General features: G+C 46.9%; 1 protein-coding gene across 2 annotated transcripts in view; it reads left to right on the top strand.

The window, feature by feature from the left end:
• The window catches only part of LOC132467764 (SNF-related serine/threonine-protein kinase-like), a 45386-nt gene extending 24346 nt beyond the window's left edge, over positions 1 to 21040 (top strand). For both annotated transcript variants that reach the window (XM_060065310.1, XM_060065311.1), the window contains exons 4-8: positions 6333 to 6545; positions 11166 to 11303; positions 16429 to 16606; positions 16884 to 16972; positions 19481 to 21040. In XM_060065310.1, coding sequence (XP_059921293.1) covers positions 6333 to 6545; positions 11166 to 11303; positions 16429 to 16606; positions 16884 to 16972; positions 19481 to 20732 — 1870 coding nt within the window. In that variant the 3' untranslated portion in view covers positions 20733 to 21040. The remainder of the gene's footprint in view (positions 1 to 6332; positions 6546 to 11165; positions 11304 to 16428; positions 16607 to 16883; positions 16973 to 19480) is intronic.
• Positions 21041 to 25192: the final 4152 nt, after the last annotated feature.

Genomic DNA, 25192 nt, shown 5'->3' with positions numbered 1-25192 from the left:
ACGTACACACACACACGCACACTTTCTCTCTCACGTACACATACACGCACACTTTCTCTCTTTGCCTTACACATACACAAGCACACAGAAACATGCACATAGAAACCCACTCTGTTGTTGATGTCACTGTTGTTTAGTTCACTCTTGATTGCCACTGCTGTCAGGTAGTTTCCATGGCTCCAGTGCTAATATTTAGCATGCTAGTGCCTTCCCCCGGTCCGGCTTGTAACCGTGTTTGACAATCCTTAAAACAACCTCCGCTTCGTTAACAGTTAAACTGGGTTTACAATAATTTAAGAATCTAGAGACTCTTGTGCTTGCATCAAAAGTTGCATTTTGGCCCAAGTGTGCAGATTAAAAAATAAATTCCTAGAGGGATTTGAGGTGCCAGTAATTTTTAACAAATTTCTACGAGGGATAAGTGATGGTGTGCTTGGTTATATACAAGAGAGATTCCACAAGAATACCTGCTCACTAGAACATACAGAAACCTGGACTGCCGCTTCACATAAAGATTTGTCTGCTTTAAAATTACAACACTAAATACATTGTTTTTGTAAATATGAAGACATTTAGTTGAGATTGGAATGTGGTGTAACAGGCTTCCTTTTAGAATGTTGCACACTTCCTCAAGAAACATAGACACCCAACTATAGATGGTTGGCCGATGGCAATTCTACTGCAAAACTACTGCATCCAACAACACCCATCGACCGCCAATGTGTGCGGTACCATGATGCAATGTTTGTGTTTGTTTGGGCAGCATGCAAGCAAGCCCCTTGGCCCAAGCTGGAGCCACACCCTTATCGTAGATAGTTTTGTCCACCGATAACATGCTTGTTGTACAGAACACGTGCTTTACTCGCGATAGTTTGTTCAACTAAATCAACGTAAATCCTTGCTTCCTGGCACCAATCGACGAGACGCTTTCCCGGACTAGAGTAGATAAAAGTGAATTTAGAATTTGTTAATGGGTTGGCTGTTTTAAAGCTCTATCTTTCTTCTCTGGATTACATGTAATGGCCGACACTAATCTGAACACTCCACTGACCGGATTGGTGGATTATGGAGTTCTGGTTCCCGGCCTCATTACATTTTGGTAAAAAAATGGACCAGGCAAATGGCAGTGTTGGGCTCCTCCAACAACACTCCAGCGTTCCATCTTGGCCGCAGATTAAGAGCGAGTCTGTGAACTCTATGTAATAGGGGTGGTAGGGACATTGTGCTGGCTGCTTTCAAAGAAAAGCAATTTTCTACCTAAAAGAGAGAAGTGTTGACGGCAATCCGTATTTTTCAGTCCATCAGGTCTGTCCAGGTTTTCGTACTGTGTTTCGCCGAGAGTCATTGTGAACCTCGGCACCATTGGACTTGAAATGCGGCATATGGCGTGTTCTTTATGCTTACAATCCTGCCGCATGTGTGGCTATTTTTAGGCGCAGGAAATAGACACTTATCTCCTCTCGCTTTTGGCGGCTACATCTGACGCGATTGGATGGCTAAGCAGGGGACAGCTGTAAGCAATCTGATTAGTTTGACTGCAGGGGTGGGAAAAGGTGTTTGGTCTCAACGTCAGTGAGTCCTTGTCACTCCCCGTCAAAATAGGCGCCAGTGTAATTGTTGAGAAGGATTCCTGGGCTACACCTGTTTCGCCTCCAAGCACCCTGAGTGTTCGTACCACCACCACACTGATGCTGCTTGCGCTATCCAAGTATCGTCTGTCAGATGAGCTGCGTCTCCGCCTAATGAACTGACTGAAGGATGAACACTGTTCCAGGACTAAAGGTGTTAGTGTGTGTGAGAGATGGTAATGGCTCAATGCCTGTAGCTTGGTAGCTGCTTTGTGGGCTACATGGTCTCATGTTTTATCTCTATCCATTTATTTGCTAGGCTGCTTTTTTTGATGAGGATAGAGTAGGCCTCTATTGCGTTCAACTATCTATTATGGGCTCTAATATGCTTTATTACGCGTAAATCATAATCGCGATTATTTTGGTCAATATTGAGATTACGATTATTAAACTAGATTTTGGAAACATCATGTTTTTATTAAACTTATCTTCATAATTCAGCTGCCTTAAACTATTAAAAAATTTATGTAAAATTAATTTCAATTCAGTAATATCTAATATTTGAATATACTTTTGAATAAATATTGTGGAATAGATATAATTTAAATGAATGTAATCAAAATACATAAATCAATTATGTTGTAGTGTACTTACAACCTACTGTAAACAAATCTTCAACATTTTGTTAAACTATACCGCAGAAACTAGGAACTAGGAACCTTTGGGGGAACTCTGCAGGAACGATGGTCTAAATATAGTTCTAGGGACACCTCTCAAAAGGTCCCTTTCCCGGGAACTTAGGGGTGGGCCTTGCAGCTAAACACTTTTGATTGGTCGAGACTCGAGTACTTGAAGCATTTTATTTAAAACCACACGAAACCCCTGAAATGCAGGGAAACTGGCACCACCATAAACGGCTAATGCAACCATTCAGAGATTTACATCGGGGATTTACATATGGACATGTACTGCTTTCCTTCCATTCTTTCACCTTAACCTGTGCAAAGTCGGGACTCTAACTTTAATCTTTCACTTGATTATACTAGCCAGCTTAACTGAGGCCAGCCTTCATTCCAGGTCTGTCTCTATCATAAATTCTATCTGCTAGTTTGGCTTAGGTGTACTACCCAAAGCAATGTCACATATTTGGCCATTTAACGGCATTTAAATCTAATAATAAGCGACTTGACGTGGCAAACGGCGATTTTGATTGCTTTTGGCCTGAAATGAAACAGACTTGGAAGCAATCTGGAAGGCCTCGCTAGGCTTGTCTTTTGTGTTAATTGGCCCAAGGGCCGTTGGTCGACTTTTCTCTGTGTTCCGCAGCGCCTGTGAGAAAGGGTAAGGAAAAGGCTGCTCTCCCCCTCGGCCCTGGGGAGACTGGGCGGCCCATAGAGGAGCATCTTGGGACCTAAAGGGAATATAAAGCAGCAGCACCAACAGGAGGAGTTGGGGCTGTTTTCATTTCCATGTTATTTGTGTGCTAGAATGAATGAGGAACGGGGATTATAAATAACAACTAAGTTTCCTGAGAGTGCGGGCTCCAGTTGCCTAGGCACCAGTGGATTCACATTAGCCCACATTATCCATCACTACTCAGGCTCCCTCACCGTGTGAGGTGAGAGTTGTAAATTACATTTACGCTCTGCAAAAAAATATATTACTTATTTTTCTTTTCTTTTCTTTTTCTTTTATAGCACTGAACCCATTCGCCTTCCTGTTATTATTCTGAGCGTTGTGGTTTTTTTCTGCCATTTATATGATAATTAAGGATTATTCTTGGAATCCATACAAAAACACACACGCCAACACCCCCCCCCCCCCCCCCCCCCCAACCAGCGCTCTATTATGGTCTCTTTTCTCCCCCTTTCTCTGCCTTTCTCCCCCTTCCCTCTCTCCCTGAGCAGTGTGGCGTGCGGGTGGCGTTCACACGGGCCAATAGATGTGAGGCCAAGGCGGTGAGCGTGGAACACAGTGTTCCTAGGCTCACTTCCTGTCATTACTGTACCGCCGCAGAGTGCACACAAACAATTGTAAACACACGCACAATTCACACTTCACTCTCTCTCTCTCTCTCTCTCTCTGTCTCTGTCTCTGTCTCTGTCTCGCTCATCTCTCTCTCGTCACTCACTCACTAACTCACTCAATGTCTCTCTCTATCTCTGACTCGTCTCTCGCTCTCTCGCTTCTCTCTCTCTCTGTCTCTCTCTCTCTCGTCACTGTCTCTCCCTCGTCTCTCTCTGTCTCTCCCTCTTCTCTCTCTCTCCTCTCTCTTCTCCTCTCTCCCCCCTTGTAGCTCTCTCTCGAGCACTCTCTCTCCGTCTCTCTCTTCTCTCTCTCCTCTCCCTTCTCCTCTCTCCCACTTTGTAGCTCTCTCTCTAGCGCTCTCCCTCTATGGTTGTACATTGAGGAGCTGTCCTTCAGGTAATTCATGTTTTGGTTTATTGGAACCCCCACGCAACGCTTGGAACTGTTGGGAGTCTGATAATTGCCGCCCTATTTGGAATCGCCGCAAAAATATAACGATAATTATTATTACTATTTGCAGACCACATAATTTATCTTTCTTGCGTTTGTTATCGGGCTTACAGTAAACCGTGTCGGTACGATGCTAAGGTGCATCTGTTGCCCTGTGTGAAATTGTGCGCATACACTCACACACACACTCACAACTCACTCACACTCACTCATAACTCACCCACACATTACTCAGTGTGTTGACCTCTTTGTCGTACCGTTGCGCGTCAACTCTCCTGCGGCTCAAGGATAAGCCACGAAATGACAGATGCGGGGCCAGTTCTTATTGAACTATAAATACGGCGGGTTGCTTATACGCAACCCTATGTAAGCAGCGGGGCTGAGGGAGGGGGGGGGGGGGGGGGTGGGATGTGAATTATTACGCATAACAATAGAGAGGCACGGAGAGTGAATTTAAATGCAGTGCAATGCGTGGAAGCCCATTCCCTTTAGATAGCTGAGCGGACACGCCAGGGCCCAGCTCTTATCAGCGGGCCGGCAGGGCTCAGATAGACGGGCCTGTTCTGCTGCTGCCTGCTGAGGAGGGACTTTGTCAACCCCCCGCCCAGCCAGTGCTGCTGTCATGCTGGTAGTGCCTCGGCCCGGCTACTCCCTCAAATCCCCCGGATGACTGACTGGACTGGACCAGACTGGATTGACTGGCTGATTGACTGACTGATGGACTATGGTTTATCTCTTAACTCCTGGGGGATTAAGATAATTCACCTAGGCGGGGCAACATTGTTAGCAGAAATGTACTGTGTTTGTTAGAGTTTTTATTTGTCCCCACGCCATAGTGATTCGTGGATAGTTTGAATGTCGTAATATAATGCCCTTGGTGCAATTGTTTGTCAGGAATTCAATGCCTTTTAAAAAAAAAAATATTTTCAACTCACAAAGTTCCCAGGTCCAGATTGCCTGATTATGTAACGGTGGACTGATCTTGTGGAGCCTTGGCAAAAGTTGGCCCCCGACTCAGACAGCAAGAAATGCCTCAAAGGCAATATGCCGTTTTCAGTTTTTATCTCAACTCTTGCCCTGGCACTTAATTTGCCGCCGTTCAGGCAGCCAAAAATAACTGAATAAATTTGGGATTTGACATCCTGCATGTGTGGCTAATTATGCCTGCATGGTACCTTAAAAGGTTTTTCCTCCAGAAAATTGTTCTATAATGGCTTTGCGGCATTCTTCTCAAATTGCAAGCACCACTATCCTTCCAGCTCGCGGTGAGGTTACAATATTTGCATACATAGCTATATTGGCCAATGGCCTGTGATGGGTTCTATTTTTGAGCTCAGTATGGGCTTACACAACCACACCATCAACTCACATCCAGTCTTGTCCAAACACTAGCATGAGTGTCAACTAAAATTAGTGTTATCTTATTCTAAACGATGCTTCCAAGACAAATGAACCATCTATATAGACTTACATTTTGGGTCAGAGGGTCTGCTTTAAGGTGGTTGGAGCTGCAGCTTATATATTTTCTTTGAATAATCATTCAATGCAGCCCGCATATCTCCTTCCCTTCCTAATCCCATTACACCATGATCTGAGTGTTTGAAACCTTTTTCTGTCTGAGTCATTTTGAGGCGCTAAAGCCGAGCTGTGACTATCACTGATTACACATCCTCCGCTCAACTTAACTGAAATCCTTTTAAAACCCTTTTATTTTGAAGGCAATACAAACTGAATGTGGACTCTCATGGACGTGTGTGGACCTTAAATGCACTGATCCCTCTCTCCATATCCCTGTAACTCATCCCCCAGCGCGGGGATTGGCAGTAGCTCAGGAGGTAGAGCGGGTCTGCTGGTAACCGAAGGGTTGCTAGTTCGATCCCCGGCTAGCTGAGTGTCGAGGTGTCCCTGAGCAAGGCACCTCACCCTAACTGCACCCGACGATTTTTCATGCAAAGAAAAAAAAAAAAAATTGATGAACTACAGCTCTTCGCTGTTCTCGACGCGAATGATATACGTCGACCCCCTGCACTAACTCCGGTACAGACATGGTGATCGCTCTGCTCTTGACATGAAAAATTATCATTTAAATCGACAAACAACATGTGTGTAATCCGGGGCATATAAAGACTGGGACCAGAAGATGATGACTTTTTCTCTCCCTTGAAACCCATTCATACTTTTCGATCTCATAGGTCCCATGGGCTCTGCCGGAAGGGGCGTGACTTCGCCACTCTATAGTAAAGCAAATAAATGCAGTCCATTCAACGTGTCCCTCTGTGTCCACAGCCTGATCGACCGCATGCTCCAGAGGGACCCCAAGGGGCGGGCGTCCCTGGACGAGATCGAGGGCCACGCGTGGCTGCAGGGCGTGGACCCCTCCCCCGCCACCAAGTTCAACACGCCGCTGGTCTCCCACAAGAGCCTGTCAGAGGAGGAGCACAGCGGCATCATCCAGCGCATGGTGCTGGGGGACATCACCGACCGCGAGACCATCGTGGAGTGAGTGGAGGGGACACAATGCCAGACGCACACCTACAGACGCACACCTACAGACCAGGTCTACAGACTAGACCTACAGACACACACCTACCGACCAGGTCTACAGACCACACCTACAGACCAGGTCTACAGACCACACCTACAGACCAGGTCTACAGACCACACCTACAGACCACACCCACAGACCACACCTACAGACCAGGTCTACAGACTTGACCTACAAACCACACCTACAGACCACACCTACAGACACACACCTACAGACACACACCTACAGACTAGACCTACAGACCACACCTACAGACCAGGTCTACAGACTAGACCTACAGACCACACCTACAGACACACACCTACCGACCAGGTCTACAGACCACACCTACAGACCAGGTCTACAGACCACACCTACCGACCAGGTCTACAGACCACACCTACAGACCAGGTCTACAGACCACACCTACAGACCACACCTACAGACACACACCTACAGACCAGGTCTACAGACTAGACCTACAGACTAGACCTACAGACTAGACCTACAGACCACACCTACAGACCAGACATACAGACACACACTGCCAGACACACACTGCCAGACACACACCTACAGACGCACACTGCCAGACGCACACTGCCAGACGCACACCTACAGACGCACACAGCCAGACACACACTTAAATACGCATTTTTGCAAAAAAAACGATAAGCGCACACCTACAGGCGCACCAACCTACAAACACACACAACTACAGGTGCACACACCTACAAACACACAACTGCAAACACACACCTACATACGCACACACCTATAACACACACCTATAAGCACAGAACTACAGTCCGCTACAGTCAACAGTGTTATTCTAGTCACGCACTACACTGCGGCACAGCAGCCTACACACCCTACACGATGTTAACAGAAACCCCTCCAGGCAAACCGTTTTTCCTGCTCGCAAAGGACATATCTCTCTCATTTCTCTGCAATCGCAGCGGAAGTGTTTGGTTTGACACACCGCTCAGAACAAGCGAGAGAGAAAAGATATCAAAAGTTTCCCCATAGAACTCTGTGGTTGCTTTCATTGTACCTTCATCCTCTGGGCGGGTTGTTTGGTAGCGTGCTGCAGGGAGCACCGAGGGTGCAGAAGAAGCTGGAGGGGGAAACCAACATTTGAGACGCGGCAGAGCTTTGAACACAGTTTGTGTTCAAAGTGTATTCTCTGTGCCATCTTGTGTCGAGCGTGTGCCTGTATGCACACACTCAATTGAGCGACAGACTAAATCAGTTTGGCTCCTTATATCCAATATAACCCGGAACAGAACACATTGAGAACAGAGAAAGTGTTTCTTCGATTTTTTGTTTCTGTGTTTTTTCTGTTAGTGTCGATGAACTTGTCGTATTCTCACAGGGTGGTGTGAAAATACACCCTGGGTGTGGGTGTGTGTGTGTGTTGGGGTTGTGTGTTGCGGGTGTATCCTCATCCTCTTGCGATAGAAGGAACTATGCTTCACACTGAATCTGAATTGGCAGGTTATTTTAGGCAAGATGGCAGTTTACCATCACCATGGGCAATTATTTTCCCCCCACTCTGCGTTCCTTTTTCGTGATTTCTTCATTGTTAATTGATGGTTTCTCTTGGCCTTTGGGGGGGGGGGCTAGGGTCAGGAGAGTGTCATCAATAGATGGCCTGTAAAGCACCGTTACTGTGATTAAGGGCTAAGCAATTAAAGTTGACAATCGTCGTAGAGTTCACTTTCACTAAATGCATTGCATATTTCTCGTTTGCCTCGGCAGTAAGAACCGACATGGACCCCTTGTACACAGCCTGTGTGCTTTCGGCGTTTCCATTGTCTCAGCCAAGCGAAATGGAAGTGGTTAAGGACTGAGGAGCGTGCGGACGGCAGATCAATACGCTGACGATTTACGGCCCTCCGGTTGCGTTGTTACTCTTGGCCGCGTGCTCTGCGGTGTCTCGTTGGAATAGATGTGGCTCGTGGAGCGAGTGAACAGGGGCGGCTGTACTTAGGTGGTGTTTTTTTTCTTTTGAAAATGACAGCTTGTATAATTTGTGAGATTGGCTTGGAACGGAGACCTGGCACACTCGGGTTCTGATCAGCAAAAGCGTTATCCGGCCTCCGTTTGCAGAATATACGTGCGCATCCATGAATCAAATTCATGCAAACAATTAGCTTAAGCATTTTATTGAATTCTTTGAAGACTGTTTCAGTGTATGCATAAGAAATCTTTTGTATAAAAAACTTTTTAGAATTAGGTCCTATATTTATATTTTGGAAGTAGACTTTTTTCCAAGACAATGTTGCGAGTAGAACCCAGCCTATATATCTGTTGTAAGATTATATCGGCCGATATATATACGTATATATCACAGATATATCAGTATCCTACCTGCCGATATAAAACGTTGGTGTTGACTTATAAATTACATCTATATAAATCCTCTACTGTGTTGGTTGAACCTCTAAATGATTTGACTGAGCACATCCAAGTACATACTCCCAAAACCAACCGTTTTACATCATGTTCTGTGTGAAGGTTAGGAGCTCCTCCTAGTTTCTTTAGCTCATGATTTTAATTTGATGTCAATGTGGCCCGAAGCATAGCTGGAGGGTGAACAGCAAATCCCAAGGAGATGCCACACCCCCAGGAAGCCACATAATATATTGAATAACGGCCAATATAGCAATATTTTTAATATCTGTATCAGTCATCATTTTCTCTCTAAACCCCATTGTCGGTCGGGCTCCAGTTATGGGCTCCAGTTATGAGCTCAGTCAGAGAGAATCCCTGATACTGCCAATGCACAAAAGGGAACAACTGATGTAATCCTCCCTATGTGTACACCATGTATTCACAGCTGTGGGTGGTGGTCCAGGGAAGTACATTCTTCCTTTGTTGATGTTGTTATTCATATTGTAAAGCAATTACTTAATGTTCTCAATATTACCAAGTACAGCCAGCCACAGTTGAATTCTGGGTAATATGTTCCTCCCCACTCAAGATCATATCAAGCTTATTGTATATGCTTCTGTATTAGGATGTGGCTCTTTATTATGATATGGAGACGATGGAGGGATTGTGCTCGCTTTCACCATTTGCATAGAATAATAAATGATGTCGTGTTAGGTGTTAAATCTCTTCCGTGATATAGTGCTGATGCGTTATTTCATTGTTTTTTAATGGAGCTAACACATGTTGACATGCTAGGATGCGTTAGGATGGTATGGATCCATAGGTCTCGTGGAGCGCGTTGCTGTAGGAATATGGCCGTTGGAATTTAAACAGAGAAGTAGCAGATTGAATGAAATGCGTTGCTTGGATACGGTGGCGATGTGTAATTTGTTCCTCTAAGGCTAATCATTTCGTCCAAACAGGCAGTATAATACTGCAAATGAAGTAATGTGAATGTGGGCACGAACTAATGTGCTTCATCAGACACGTAGTAATTTATACGTTTTTAGACGAATTGTTGCAAGCACTACTCTCCCTTTTTTTCCTCCCCTTTATTTATACATAGATTATTAATTTCTTTGCACACACACAACCACGTGGACTATGATGATGTGCAGTTGCGTTACTTATTAGTATTCATATCGTTATTAGTCACAAAAGAAATTCAGTTTAAGTCTTGATACAATTAAGCCGGCAACCCGGGCTATCTCACTCTCTCTCGCTCCGGCCAAGATAACACCAACCTTGTCCGCCTCTAATATTGCCATCGTCTCAGTTCATCTCTGCAATCCAGTGTGAGCCTGGAGGTCTGAGAAAACCCCTACTCCTCGGCCACCCAGATGAACAGTAATCCACGTGTCACAATGCAGCCTGCCTCCCCTGCCCACCCCTTTCACCCACAGACAGCAGCCGTGCAGTTGAGTGAAACAACACAATCTGAATTGGCAGGTTATTGTAGGCAAGATGGCAGTTTACCATCACCATGGACAATTATTTTTCCCCCCACTCTGCGTTCCTTTTCGAGGTGTCTTTATTGTTAATATATGGTTTCTCTTGTCTTTTGGGGTGGCTAGGTTTAGGGGGGTGTCATCAATAGGTGATGGGCTCTCTGGTTGTTGTAGGACCGTGCCTTACTACATCAGTGGCGCCGGGTGTCAGTAGATGTGGTGGTAGATGTGGTGGCTGTTTGAAGTAAGCGGCCCGTGGATGACACGCTGCAGCCAGTCACCACATTACCGCGGCCCTCCCTCGGGGAGCTCTGAGACCACAAGCGTGTGGCCGGGGATGCAACGTCCTGTTCACACGCTTACTTATGCACTCATGCACGGACACAGACGGACAGACGTACACTGGCTCACTCATCTCACTCACAGACATGCATGCATACATTCATGCAAACATATATACATGCACAGACTTGGTCATATACATACATACATACATACATAGATGCATACATGCATACATACATGCATACATACATGCAAACATAGATGCAAGCATGCACATTCTCACTCACTCCCTCACACATGCGAGCACACACACACACAAAATTACAGACTGACTCATTCAGTGACTGACTAACTCACATCACACGGACCCACAAGTGCTCCGTATTCAGTGTGTGTGTGTGTGTGTGTGTCTGTGTCTCGCAGGGCCCTGGAGACCAACAAGTACAACCACATCACGGCCACCTACTACCTGCTGGCCGAGCGCACCCTCAGGGAGAAGCAGGAGAAGGAGGTGCAGACGCGCTCCTCCAGCCCCAGCAACGCCAACAAGGCCCAGTTCAGGTACACACACGCACACGCGCACGCACATCCGCACACAAGCACATCCGCACTCACATAGACACACACATGCACATCCGCACTCACACACACACTCACACCCTATCACCCACACACACACACGCACTCACACACACAATCATACCCACACACACACACGCACATACGCACGCACACATATACGCAGTCATGCACATAGACAGAAGGTCACACCACCACTCACAAACGCACACACGCACACGCGCGAACGCACACAAATACACCGAAACATGTCATACACACACACACCGAAACATGCGCACACACACACCGAAACATGTGTACAAACACACACACACACATACTTGTATACTCTCTCATGGACGCAGCTGAATTCTGATGTGCTTGAAGGCCTTGTTCAGCCGAGTCCAGTGCATGGCCTGGTAAAGTCATTTAAAGTGTGTGCTGGCACAGACTCAACAACTATAACTAAATAGAGAGAATGTCGTTTTTCTGCGCAGACTTCTTTACCTTTTAACGCTGCTTCAGACTGCGCGTATTAATAAAAGAGAAGAGACTCCGATTTTATATATATTACAGTGGTCTCAGAGGGTCCAAGGGAATCACGGTGGGTTGAGCACAACATAGTTGGCCTCCGTCGTCATCATGATGACCACTGAGCCAGCCCTTGAAGACGTCAACTCCTCAGACCTTAATACCGCCGCTGGACCTCGGGTTTACACGGGGACACGATCTCTACAGTTTTTATTCAGTTGCCCTTATTAAAAAACCAAAAGGGGTGGAAATGAGAGGAGTTATGGATAAACCAATTACCATTGCAGTGCACAGTTGGGGTAGGACAGAACAGCCCAGAGGACAAAGACAAACACAATCGTGGGAAGAGTTGTTTGTTCATCGTGTTGACACAAATATGTCCTGCTCCTTTCCCCGGGGCCAAATAGGGATGGTGGAGAGAATGTGTGCAGTGAACAGACAGACGAGCAACACGTATAGACAACGCAGGTTTCTCAGTGCCTCCCTTTTCCACTGCCGTGCGTCTCTGTGGCAATTAAAGCGAAATAAAAGGGGGACTGCATAGAAATAAGACCGGAAGAGGAACTTATTAGTCATAACGTAAGAGTTTCGGCCTTTGTATGACACATTCCACAGGATGTATCATAGTAATCTGACTTTTTCATACGTTTCCTGCTGAGTGACATTACTGCAATCAGTATAAATAACTTTTGTATTATAATATTTAATCGTATACATACTTTCCATAATTGTATGCATACTTTACTCAGCTTTTATGTCATCAATTGCTACATCGCTTGAGTAGATCAGGAAATTCGAACCGATCATTTCCTGAAATCGTTTATTTTTATCGAATCGTGACCCCAAAAGTCAAATCGTGAGTCGAAAGAGTCACATGCCCTACAAGACACGGTGTCATAAGCAGATGGCTCGGTGTATTTCAGGAGATTTAATCAGGACTTTAAGCAGCGAGCACGCACATTTTCATCGTTCACACGAGAAGAATCCTGTGCATTTCACATGTTCTCCACTTTAGGTGTGATCGCCCCTTAAGCATAAATACAAGGTGAAAACTAAAATTGGGAGGAGGAAGTGATTAAATCCTTACAGGATTAAAATGCCCTTGACAGACCAGCTACTAGGCATCGTTGCTACTTGGCATTAGCTTAATAAGTGATACAAAAATGTTTAATAACCTATTTATATATTTCAAAGAAGTATTTTCTGGCCCATCACGTCTTACACAGCCAAAACTGATGAAGGCATTAAGTGAACTCAAGCTCTCTTGGAAGAATGAAATCGCGAGAGCCTTATGAACAACACACCACACACGAGCCGGCGAGGGCGGGAAGGCGTCCCGGGACGACAGACGTGCACACTGACCTAGCCTAGCAGTTAGGGATGGGCACGAGTAGTAAATTCCAAACTCGAGTCATCGAATGAATTCCTCGAGGATCAATCGAGTACTCGTTTAATCTAATCTATTTTTAGAATGCAACGCATCTGCAGCAGGAATAGGCCTAATGATGAACGGCAATATTACCAACCAAACATGTAATGCTTATTCTCAATCAAAACAGTCAGAGTTATCAGAGTATTCATTATTTATTTTTGCAAACGTTCAAAACACATATAAATATGCGTCCCACATTTAAATCACGTCGAACAAAGGCCTGTAACGGTTTAAAAAACAACAACGAAAAAGACACACTTGGTTGCTGTGGGTCTGCTTTCCCAAACTCACCGTTGTGTTTCAGGAGCATATGTTGCCGCATAGTACTTGTAGTACTGTGGTAGCTCAATTTCGCTTGGCATATTTTACATTTCACCTTATGATCTCCTATTTCTGTAAAGTATTCCAATACTTCGCTGCGCTTCGCTATACCCGCCATCTCTTAACTTTTTTAATTCTGGCGTTGTGCACACGGCACGGGCCACACAGAAATGTGATACATTTGCCTCATAAAACTTGTCTGTGTGTTGTGATGGAAAATCTACATGTTACGTTCAGGTTCTTCTAAAATGTAAATCTTAGTGTTTCGTGTGATGTAATCTGGTTTCACATTCCATTCTTGGAATCTTGCTATTCTGCATGGTCTTCTAAAATGTAATTCTTAGTGTTTCATGTGATGTAATCTGGTTTCACATTCCGTTTCCGTGTTGTATGTAGTTTGGTTTGGGCCTGTTTTACTTGACCCCCTGGGGAGCGTAGAGAAGCAAAGGGTGATAAGGAACAGCCTCAACCACCTTCTTAACCTCTGAAGAAACTTCAATCAATTGATTAACATCTGGTTAACAAAGGCTTTTGGTTTATTGGAGGCCAACTGCCCTCAAGGATCCGATCTAAGTGTATAAAAGCTCCTGACTTTAGCTTCTCAGCGGACTTCTCCCCAGCGTACCTTGAGTATGAAGTAACACGCAAAGAGAAGCTCCCATCTGAGGCCTCAGATTATTGTAATGTATGCCTGTTATGTTGTTTGTTGATGCATGTTGTGATGTATCTTTGTTCGTACTTTTATTACAAATATATATGACCACTAATTGTCAACAGTATTGTGTGCTTTTTGCATCTAAATATCTCATCTGCTTAGACGCAATATCTGATAGAGAAATTGCCACGACAGTGTCTATATGCAAACTGGAGTTTGCCTGTCCACCAACCGAGTTCATTTGTAACGAGGAGTACTCGAGTAATCGATTCCTCACGCCCATCCCTTCTAGCAGTGATGCCTAGCACAAGCCTAATTGGGCCATATGACGTTAGTGGCGGCCGCGGCGGTGCCAGGGGACCAATGGGCTGGGCCCTGCTGTTTGTTTGGAGATCTTCCGTGTCAACAGAGGGCTCCCACAAGGCTGTGTGCTGAGCTGCGTCATCCACACTAGAAGCTCCACTCACACCATCCACACGCATCTCAGCAAATATTTGTTGTCGTTCTTTTATTTTTCGTGTGTTGTTTTCATCCGCCTCTGTGCCATTTGGGTACGGTAAACAAGAGTGGCAACGCGGGGGTTTCCTGTGTTTGGTGTTTGACGCTAGTTCCCAGGAGACGAGTCACTGTCAAAGTGGAAGTGTGATTTCTTTTTTTTAAGAGTCATAGGCTCATAATGCACGCACCACAGCACAATCAAGAAGTGTGGAGCGTGACCAGCACCGTTCCATCCATTGACATTCGCAGGAAGGAAGTGCATCATAGTTATAAGTAGGGCTGGGTAAAAATATCGATTCAACAATGCACTGCAATTTATTTGCTCTCGTTTCGATTTAGATTCAGATTTCTTGTTAAATCGATTATTTCCATTAAAAAAAAGAAGCGAGTTTGCCTAAATATACATGCCCTTTTACATTTATCCATGTCATGATTATTACTTTTATGCTGCAAGTTTAGCTCAGGAACAATACTATACAATGGTGTATTCCCCTTTTAAAGCCCAATGAAATGGTTAATTCATTTTGAAATGGTTAATTCTAAATAATAATTAGGTATTTTTGTCATCTGCACGTATTATTGAATCGATATCGAAGCAATTGGATCAATATCGAATCGAATCAAGACCTAAAGAATCAAATTGAATTGTGAGGTACCTGGCAATACCCAGCCCTAGTTATAAGTATCCATCGGTTTCGGTTCACAGCCTCCCCGCTGCCAGTACAACAGCAGCAGTGTAGCGGAGTCGTCGCGGTGTTCAGCTCTCACGCCGACTGACACGACCGCCTGTCTAGAATACACTAACAGGCTTTGACTCTTTGTTGTCCCGCACACCTGATGTGTGGAGGCATTGTATCGCTGACACGCTCTGTCCCTGGGTAACCGGCTCCGGCACTACTGGAGATGGGTCTCTGTCACTAGAGCTTTACATAGAGGAAGGATCCAGTCTGAAAGCGCACACGCACGCACATGACACGCGCGCGCACGCACACACACACATGACGCGCGCACGCACGCACACACACACACACACACACACACACACACACACACACACACACACACACACACACACACACACACACACACACACACACACACACACACACACACACACACACACACACACACACACTATCCGTCCTCTCCTCATAGAGTAACATCACATGAAGAGAGATGTCTAAATGGAAGGATAAGACAAGATGAACAGGATAGGGACAGATCCACTTGGCTTTTAAAATCAAACGTCTTGAGATATTTCGAAGCCAGAATCGTCCATATATACAAAAAAGCATTATTTGACGGAACCATCTATCAATTGACTAGCCTGGCTGCCAGACCAAGCTCCATCGTAGATTGCACGTTGGTCTGGGGAGGCTGCTGTCATGTTCTTCAGCACAAGAGGCGTGACCAACGACTTAGTTCAAACTACTCTGTACGCGATTGGCCGCATTCCGTCGCTTCCCTGTCGTCATTGTGTTAAACCAGCCAATAGCACGCCAGGGGGAAAAGCCAGTTGGTGATTGGCTCCCGCTAAAAACATATCGGAGGCAGAAAGAAATGTATTGCTCTTCTCCAGACCCGACCGCAGGGCGACGTCACATCGCCGGCCGAACGGTACCCAGTCAATCCATGTGCAACATTCCCAAACTAAACCCACTGTTCTGTCGGCCGGTTCTGCTGCGCAGGCAGTCGTGGCCGAGCCGCGTGGACATGCACCAGGACATCGAGGACAGCCTGGCCACCGCCTCCATGGCCGGCGGCCCCCAGTCCCCGGCCCGCAGCGCCGAGAACCTGCTGAACGGCCACCGCGCCTCCAAACCCCTGGAGCTGGGCCGCCGGGAGGACCTCACCGACTCGCCGCAGGTAACCCCCCCCCCCCGGGGGTCACTGGCATCAGGGGGCTCAGGAGGGGGTGTATGATGTAGCAGCCGTCGAGGGGAGGGGGAGGGGGCTGGAACACGGGGGGGGGGGTTTAGGATGAGACGCTAGGATCCCATGCTGGGGGAAAAGTTCTGAATTCTGACGGCTACAACCTTTATTCTCTTGTGTTCTTTCTCTCTGTCTGTTTCTGTGTCTCCCTCCCTTCTCTCTCTCTCTCTCGCTCTCGCTCTCGCTCTCTTCCTCCTCCCCCCCCCCCCAGGGTGCGTGTGCAGTCCCCCCCTCCTCTGGTCCCGGGTCCCACCGGGCCCCCGCCGTGCCGGCTCCCAAGCAGAGAACCTGCCTGTTCAGGTACCATTCCACCGTTTCTACCTGTGGCTCCTGTATTAAACAGACAGACAGACAGACAGACAGACACGTAGAGAGAGACAGACATAGAGACACAGACACACACATAGAGAGAGACACACACAGACAGAGACACACACACAGACAGAGAGACACACATAGGGCCCTATCTAGCATCCGGCGCAATTGACTTAATCACTGGCGCATGTGCAGTTGCTAGTTTGCATCTGGCGCAGAGCGTTCTTTTCCCTCCTGCGCCACGCGTCGATAGGGTAGGGAATGATCTTGCGCCCCAAGGGGCGGCTCGGCGAATGGAGGAGGCGTGTTCTGGCGCAAACGTTCCCTGGTGCTATTTTGACGTTTCAGAAACCATTTGCGCCACAAACCAGGAAATACCTGGTTTAAAGTCAGTGGCGCGTTGTTCAGATGCTATTTTAAGGGCGCATGCATAATGTTACTTGTGCACCTCGCGCATACACTTTGCTTCTCTCATCTACCTAGCCACACATTCTTTGTAAATTATTTTTCGGAAAGAACATCTGATACAGCAGTAATAAGTTGTACTTTTAAATCAATGCATCTGCAAAGCCCGTACGGCAAACACATATTTTCTTGACACAGACATCGTGTACATGCCCATAACTTTTAGGATTGATGAGTATTTGATTGTTTTGCCGCGAGTAAAAGAATGAGGGCGCGCGTGTGTGTACGTGTAACACACACACGCGCGGGCCCGCGTGTGTGCGTCCATCTGTTTAAACACACGCAAACTAAACACGTAACGCATAATACAGTCCATGGCAATGTATATTGACGGGGGGACACATGCATATTAGGAACACAAGTCGATAACGATAATGCATACAATACTGAAAAGAAACGTTGTTGATAATGTATTGCGTATATCATTAAATAGAACGACAGTTACCGCATATCATATGTTACATCATATACGTTTTCTTTGCCGAAATGTATTTGAGGACTCAGTATTCCTGAAGTTGTGGAAGAAAACCTTATTCCATGTGTGAAATAGGCCATATTATTTGGCCATAAACTGATCCATTTGCAGTTTGAAATTCATGTGCATCTGTCATCGGAGACTGCAGACGCACTGTCAAAATATCAACTTGTCAGATTCAAATGCGCTCATGGTTCTTAAACGGGATGGGAGCTGGCACTCTCATTGGTTTGTTGCAAGTTACGCCCAAACCACACCTACGGGTAATTAGACTACTTCAGACCAACCCTTTTTAGATATGCGCCGGGCGAAAGAGTCATTTTTCACGCCGGTAAACTAGCGACATCGCCGTAGAACCGCCCACAAAAAGCTACTTGCGCTTGGCGCTTCTCACCGGTGTTTCAGACCGTTAAAATAGGGTCCATAGAGAGAGTCACACACGGACACACACATAGAGAGAGACACACACAGACAGAGAGACACACATAGAGTCACACACAGACACACACACAGAGAGAGACACACACATAGAGAGAGACACACACAGACAGAGAGACACACACAGACAGACACACACATAGAGAGAGAGCCACACACAGACACACACATAGAGAGAGACGAACACAGACAGACAGAGACACACACAGACACATATAGAGAGAGACACGCACACACACACAGAGACACACACATAGAGAGAGAGAGACATGCACACACACACAGAGACACACACATAGAGAGAGAGACACACACATAGAGAGAGAGCGACACACACATAGAGAGAGAGACACACACACATAGAGAGAGAGACACGCAGAGAGAGAGAGACAGACATAGAGAGAGCGACAGACACACGCACACACAGAGGTGTCAGCCCTGGGCTTTTATTTTGTAGTATTCTGCCTTCAGGCAACACGCCGCTCCAACCCTCCTCCCCCTGGCAGACAGCGCCGGGCCGACCTTGAGCGCAGACGTCTCAGCCTGGCTGATTTACGAGCCGTATTAACTCTGTCAAAGTATTGTGCGTGTGAATTATTGACGGCGTAGTACTCCACTATGTATGCGTTGCATTATTGATGTTGGCTCTGAAGTCCTCATTATTGAGGACTTGCATTCGCACCTCGTGAATGCACACTTAAGAGAAACGCACTGAACTATAAGGGGGGGGACCATATTTCGATAATGAAACCAGACGAAATGCACCCCTGAAACGTTTTTTTATTTGTGCTTTTTTTTTTTTTTATATATACTTTATTTATGGGCATAAGTTGCCCTTAAAAATTAATAATCTAAGAAAACCTTTTTGTTTACACAATTTCATAAGAAATTGAAATGTAGGGCGAATGGCATTTTTTGCATATCATGTGTCTTCAAAATAAATTACAATATTATTATTATTATTATTTTTTTTTTCGTAGATTTTTTTCATCCGACTTTGGTTCAAAACATAGTTATAATATCGAACCGTGAACCCAATATCGTGTATCGAATGGTGAACTGAGTGAACCGTCCACTAAACCAACAATCTGACCCCACCCCCCCCCCCCCCACAGAGTGGAGGAAGACGAGGAGGAGGAGGACGAGACCGACTCCGCCCCCCAGGCCGCGCAGGTCATCCTGCGCCGCAAGCCCCCCTCCATCACCAACCGCCTCACGTCTCGCAAGAGTGCGCCCGTGCTCAACCAGATCTTCGAGGAGGAGGGCGAGTCCGGCGACGACACGGACGAGGGCCTGCCGCCCAAGCTCAGCCGGCTCAAGATGCACCTGGCCTCCACCGCCGCCGCCGCCGCCGTCACCTCCACCTCCACGGCCGCCGCTGCCGCCGCCACGGCCGCCGCCGCCACCTCCCCCACGGCCTCGTCGCCGCCGGGCTCCACCCACAAGCGCTACCACCGCCGCAAGAGCCAGGGGCGCGGCTCGTCGTGCTCCAGCTCGGAGACGAGCGACGACGACTCGGAGAGCCACCGCCGGCGGCTCGACAAGGACTCGGGCTTCAGCTACAGCTGGAACCGCCGGGACAGCAGCGAGGGCCCCCCCGGGAGCTCCGGGGGCGGCGGGGGCGGCCAGGGTGGAGGAGGAGGAGGAGGAGGAGGTGGAGGAGGAGGAGGCGGGAGTAGCTCGGGACAGGGCAAGCCGCCCTCGGAAGGCAACGGCTCGTCCGGTCCTGACCCCGGGAGCCCCCCTGGCGGCGGAGGGGGTGGGGGGGGAGGGGGTAAAGGACAGAGCAGCCCCTCCAGCTGCTGCAACAGCAGCAGCACCAACAGCGGGGGCGGCGGCGGCGGCGGCAGAGCCACCACCCCGCCCGCCCCCGCCGCTAACACCACCAGCCCCCCGACGGCCACCGGGTCGTCGCGGCCGTCGCGCGCGGCGTGCCGCAGCACAGAGCTGGTGGAGAGCCTGAAGCTGATGAGCCTGTGCCTCAGCTCCCAGCTGCAGCACCACCGCGCGGCAGGGGGGGCACGCACGGGACGGGGCGGGGGCGGCGGCCGCTACATCATAGACCCCCGGGGCGGCGGCGGCGGGAAGCTCCCGGAGAAGTCGAGCTGGAAGATGTGCGTGGGCTCCAACGGCAGCCTGGACACCATCACGCTGCCCACGGGGGGGCCGCCGCCGCCCCGGGCCACGCACGCCCAGCGCAAGACGGCGGCTGGCGGCGGCGGGGCCCGGGACCGCCACGGCCTGAAGAACGGCGTGCTCCAACTACCTCTGTGTGAGAAGACCATCTCGGTCAACATCCAGCGGGGGTCCCGGGACGGTCTGCTGTGCACGACCGTGGCTCCGCCCAGCTGCTGCCAGGTCATCTAAAAACAAACACCCCCCAACCCCCCCATCCCGTCCCGTCCCGCCTCACCATCAGTAACACAGTCCTCCAACAGGCCCCTGGTCCAACCAAATACCCCATCGGCTCCATGTTGCTCCACTCTCTGGTATTGCTCTTTGTTATGTTCTTTTGTATCGACCTCAGCCCCCCCCCCCCCTAAACTAAAAGCTATTTTTACACGTCCCATTCCAGAACATTGCAGAGTTACCCTCCCGTGGTCTCCATATACGATTGATTTATTTTTTCGGAAAAATACTCCAGAGAATATGTGTGCTAGTGCCCCCCCCCCCCCCCCCCCCCCCAAACAACAACAACCTTGCATCGTCGGTTTTCTGGCCGTAGCAGTCACACGACTAAAAAGTTCCTCATTCCTTAGCGACATCACAGCCTGCCTTCCGGTCTCGTCCTCGCTAGTCTCTCAGCATCGCTTTACCTCATTGTTGCTTTGACTTTTTCCATCTTACGGCTTTCCCTAATGGGTATGGATCTATGTGTGTGCGATTGCGTACATACGAGATGTGTGTGTTGCCCGGACTGTGTTTTTAATGTTTGTGTGTGTGTTTTCACGCAAGGTTTTTATTTTTCATAAATAGTTTTTTTACGGTGTTTGATTTAAAGGGTCCCATGATATGCCACCAGGTGTGGGTTGATTAGCCGTTACAAGCCGTTTTCGATATCTGTCCCTTATGACATCACAGGTGGGCGTGTCCACCTAGATGTGTGACGGTCGAGCAAACGTTGCTCATCTATCTGTCACACATCTAGGTGGACACGCCCACCTGTGACGTCATAAGGGACAGATTTCCAAGACGGCTTGTAACGGCTAATCAACCCACACCTGGTGGCATGTCATTGGACCTTTAAGTCGGCTTTCGTGCATTTTGTTCCATCGCTCACGGGCGACTTTGTATTGTACGGTGTCTTTTGGGGTTTCATTTCACGAGGTTCTGGATTTGGATGTGTTTTTTTAAGGGCAAGCACTGTTTTGGAAAGGTTTCCCTAGCCGTGGTTTGGCGGTCGGACACGTCCCTATTAAGACAAGCTCTTACCAAGAAACCCACCGCCACCGCTGTCCTGAGGCCAGCTGTTGTGTCGTTATAAATGGAGAGGTTTGTGTCGTTTTTCTCCACCTGTTGTTTCTCAGACGTTTCCTTCTTACATTTGGACATTTGGATGCCCATAGGTATACTACTGTTAACTGGTTATATCCTTACGAAAATCAGCCATTGTTCAGAATATGGCCTTGTCGGGAAAAAAAAACACCAAGCCAAAGGTCTTCAGGCGTCAACTGTTTTGTTTCGAGTCGACACGTCACGATGTCAAGGACGGCTATGAGTTTGCGTGATGTGTTCTGTTCCTTGTCGGTTTTTTTAACTGCTTTAGTTGACACCTTTTTTTTTTATAGCTTTTTATCTCCCATGGTGCACTGACAATCCGTTTTATGTACTCGCGTTTTTGTCTCTGGTTTTGGTTTTTAAACTGTACAGAATTAAACGTTGATTGTGTTTTCTTAAAACAAACTGAAACACACAACCCCCATAGTGAAGTAAATTCTCCTTTTGCCCCCCAAACCCCCTCGCAGTGGGGACCCTAAGTGCTGCTTTCAAGACGACACACACTTTGAGCGCCAGATGGCGAAAGGGAATGTATGCTTCATCCTTCGGGGTGCATTTTGAATCCTGCTCACTACGGCAGGATACTGTAGCACATTAAACTGTTGTCATGACTACAGACGCGGTGCCCGACGTGATTCACAGAGGGCACCGTCTCTGTACCATCTTCAGGGGTTGACAGTTTTATTCAGCGCTTCTGAATTGTGTAATTTTAGGCGTTTTTGTAGTATTTTCTTTTCTATTCGCCGCCCGAGATGTACAAAGTATTTGAGCGGTGGTGAGGGATGGCCGGTTTATCCACCGTTAAGTTGATTTGACTTAACTGTGATTAACGTTAGGTGAAAATCGTTGCCCCCTTTAAAGAAAAAAGATTCCCATGGAAACAAACAATATTAATACCAATAGGTTCATCTTTTGACTTATTACAGCCGTAAGTAAATAATTGTATTAGACTTGAGCCCGTTGCGATGCGCGTTGAAACCGGTTTACGGTTTTGTGTACAAGTTGTGTACAACTTTGTGTTGCGATGCTGACCAGACTTGAGACAAGCGTCGAATTTGTTTTAAACTTTTTCTTCTGTTGATGATGTATATATGTTGAATACAAAGGTTTATTTTTCAACTTGGGACTTCTGAGCGATATATATATCTGATGTTTGAAAAATACTGTGTTTATCTTGGTCCGTTGGTCAGTCGATGCCTATCTGCGTAACATTTATTGACGTGTGTGAGTGTGTGCACGTGCGTGATGCCGTGCACGTGTCCCCCCCCCCCCTGATAATCTCATTAAAATAATTTGATTAACAAAAAAAACACCTCCTCTATTATAGAAGCTCATAGGAAACACCGCTTTGAAAGAAGGGCCTTCGAATGATTGACAGAACAAATCATAGGCAGAGCGAACCTGGGGCAGGGAATATGGGAATATCCTTTTAAGGGCATTGGCAATAAGCTATACAGTACGTTGCAGCTATATGTACATGGACATTTACTTTCCTTTCGTTTTTTTTATTGTATAATTCAAACCCGCGCCGCCTCTTAAGTGGCCACAGCGGATTGAGAAGATAAAGAAAGAGAGAAAGCTATCTTATAAAAGTTTCTGTTTTTATGAGTTGGCGAAACAAGGAAAAACGTTTTGTAAATAGAATTGTACATTTGGTGCTCTTTTATCTAGAAACAGCAGCGTGGGCCTTGGGCTGCATTAGCTGTACAGTCATATATAGCCTTATTCTAAATAGTACTATGGGTGTCGCCGGAGAAGTGGAGAAAAAAAACAAAAACCACGGGTGAGGAGAAGAAAAACTAAAGCAGAAAAAAAGGCAAAACAGAAACAAGGACAGGATTCTATCCATAACGTTGATTGTCTTGAGCATCGTCCTTCTCAAGCTGTTTCCAGTTAAATGACATGTGCATGTGTTTCAATGTTTGCCATCATCGCTACCCCCCCCTCCCCCCTCCCCCCTCTCCCCCAGAACACATAGTAGTGGAGGAGGCTGGAGAGGGCCGGTTCGGATTCACCCACAGAAGTAATGGAACTGGACCAAAACATCACTTTGCTGTCTAAAAACGGAAAGCTAAAGATTACAAGAAAAAAATTGAAAAGACAGAATTCTTCAGTGTATTATTCTGTAGTGGATACCTGTTGTCAAACGTTACATATAGCTATGGTAATCTTCAAAATAAAATGTGGAAAGCTCTCTCATAATATATTGTGTCGCCTTTTTCTTTGCAGCAGTCGAGAAAGTGGATGCATCGTGATTTGTGACATTTGGTAGGCATAGTTAGTGACATTCTTACAATTTTTGTTATTACAATATCCTAACTTCAAAGGAGCAGTAGACAAGATTTGGAGGAAACTCCCCTAACAGAAAAAATGAACCAACAATGCCTGTGTAGACTAGCACAGTCAGGCAGAGGAAGGCAACCACATTTTCCTAATTGGTAGCTACAAAACTATCCCTGATTTGTTATCCGGTTGTCTTTTTGGCCAGTGGGATGAGAAATCTTTGAACGCCTGCTTCACTGTCAAAAAGCTCTCACAGAATGAAGTTAGTTTTACAGAGCTTTGGATTTACACATAGCTGCTTGAATATTATAAGTAATTATTCTATTTATTTTACAGAAATAATTGCCCACAGCTCCCTCAGGTTTAGCTCTAGATGTATTTATGACCATCAGGAATTGTCTTTAGAGTTTGCTCATTAACAAAATTAAATGATATAACAACTTGACCCTTTACTTCCTAAAATGGTGCATGTGTGAAATCAAGCTTCACTCCGAATGTCCGTCTTTCTTGACATGGTGACCTTTGCATCGACCCTGCTTCCATCTACCCTGGTGGCAGGGGGTCTGTCCCAGGCAGGGACCCACGTTCACCAAACCCTGCCCGCCGTGCTGACAGGAGGTCTGCGGTGATCCACGAGCTACCTGAAACCAGAGAGGCTGACCTCCTTCACTGAACACGGCACGCTCACATGTCAATCTCATGCCATCAGCCCACCTCCAATTACTCCTAACCACACACACACACACACACACACACACACACACACACACACACACACACACACACACACACACACACACACACACACACACACACACACACACACACACACACACACACGGGAAAGAGGAAAGTCCCAAATGCCACTGACCTAAGCCTGAAGTGTGACATGAAACATAATGACTTTACGATGGATTCCTGTGATTCTGGGTACAGCACAACGCGCTTCACGGAACAACTTCACAGTGCTGTATAGGAGATTTGAGGGATGTGAATTGAGAGCAGTGGCGAGCAAGTTTCTCCATTATAGTGATGTGTTGTGTTCA

This window comes from Gadus macrocephalus, chromosome 11, assembly GCF_031168955.1.
Source record: "Gadus macrocephalus chromosome 11, ASM3116895v1".
Taxonomy (NCBI): domain Eukaryota; kingdom Metazoa; phylum Chordata; class Actinopteri; order Gadiformes; family Gadidae; genus Gadus; species Gadus macrocephalus.
This window is presented reverse-complemented; position numbering and strand designations above follow the sequence as displayed.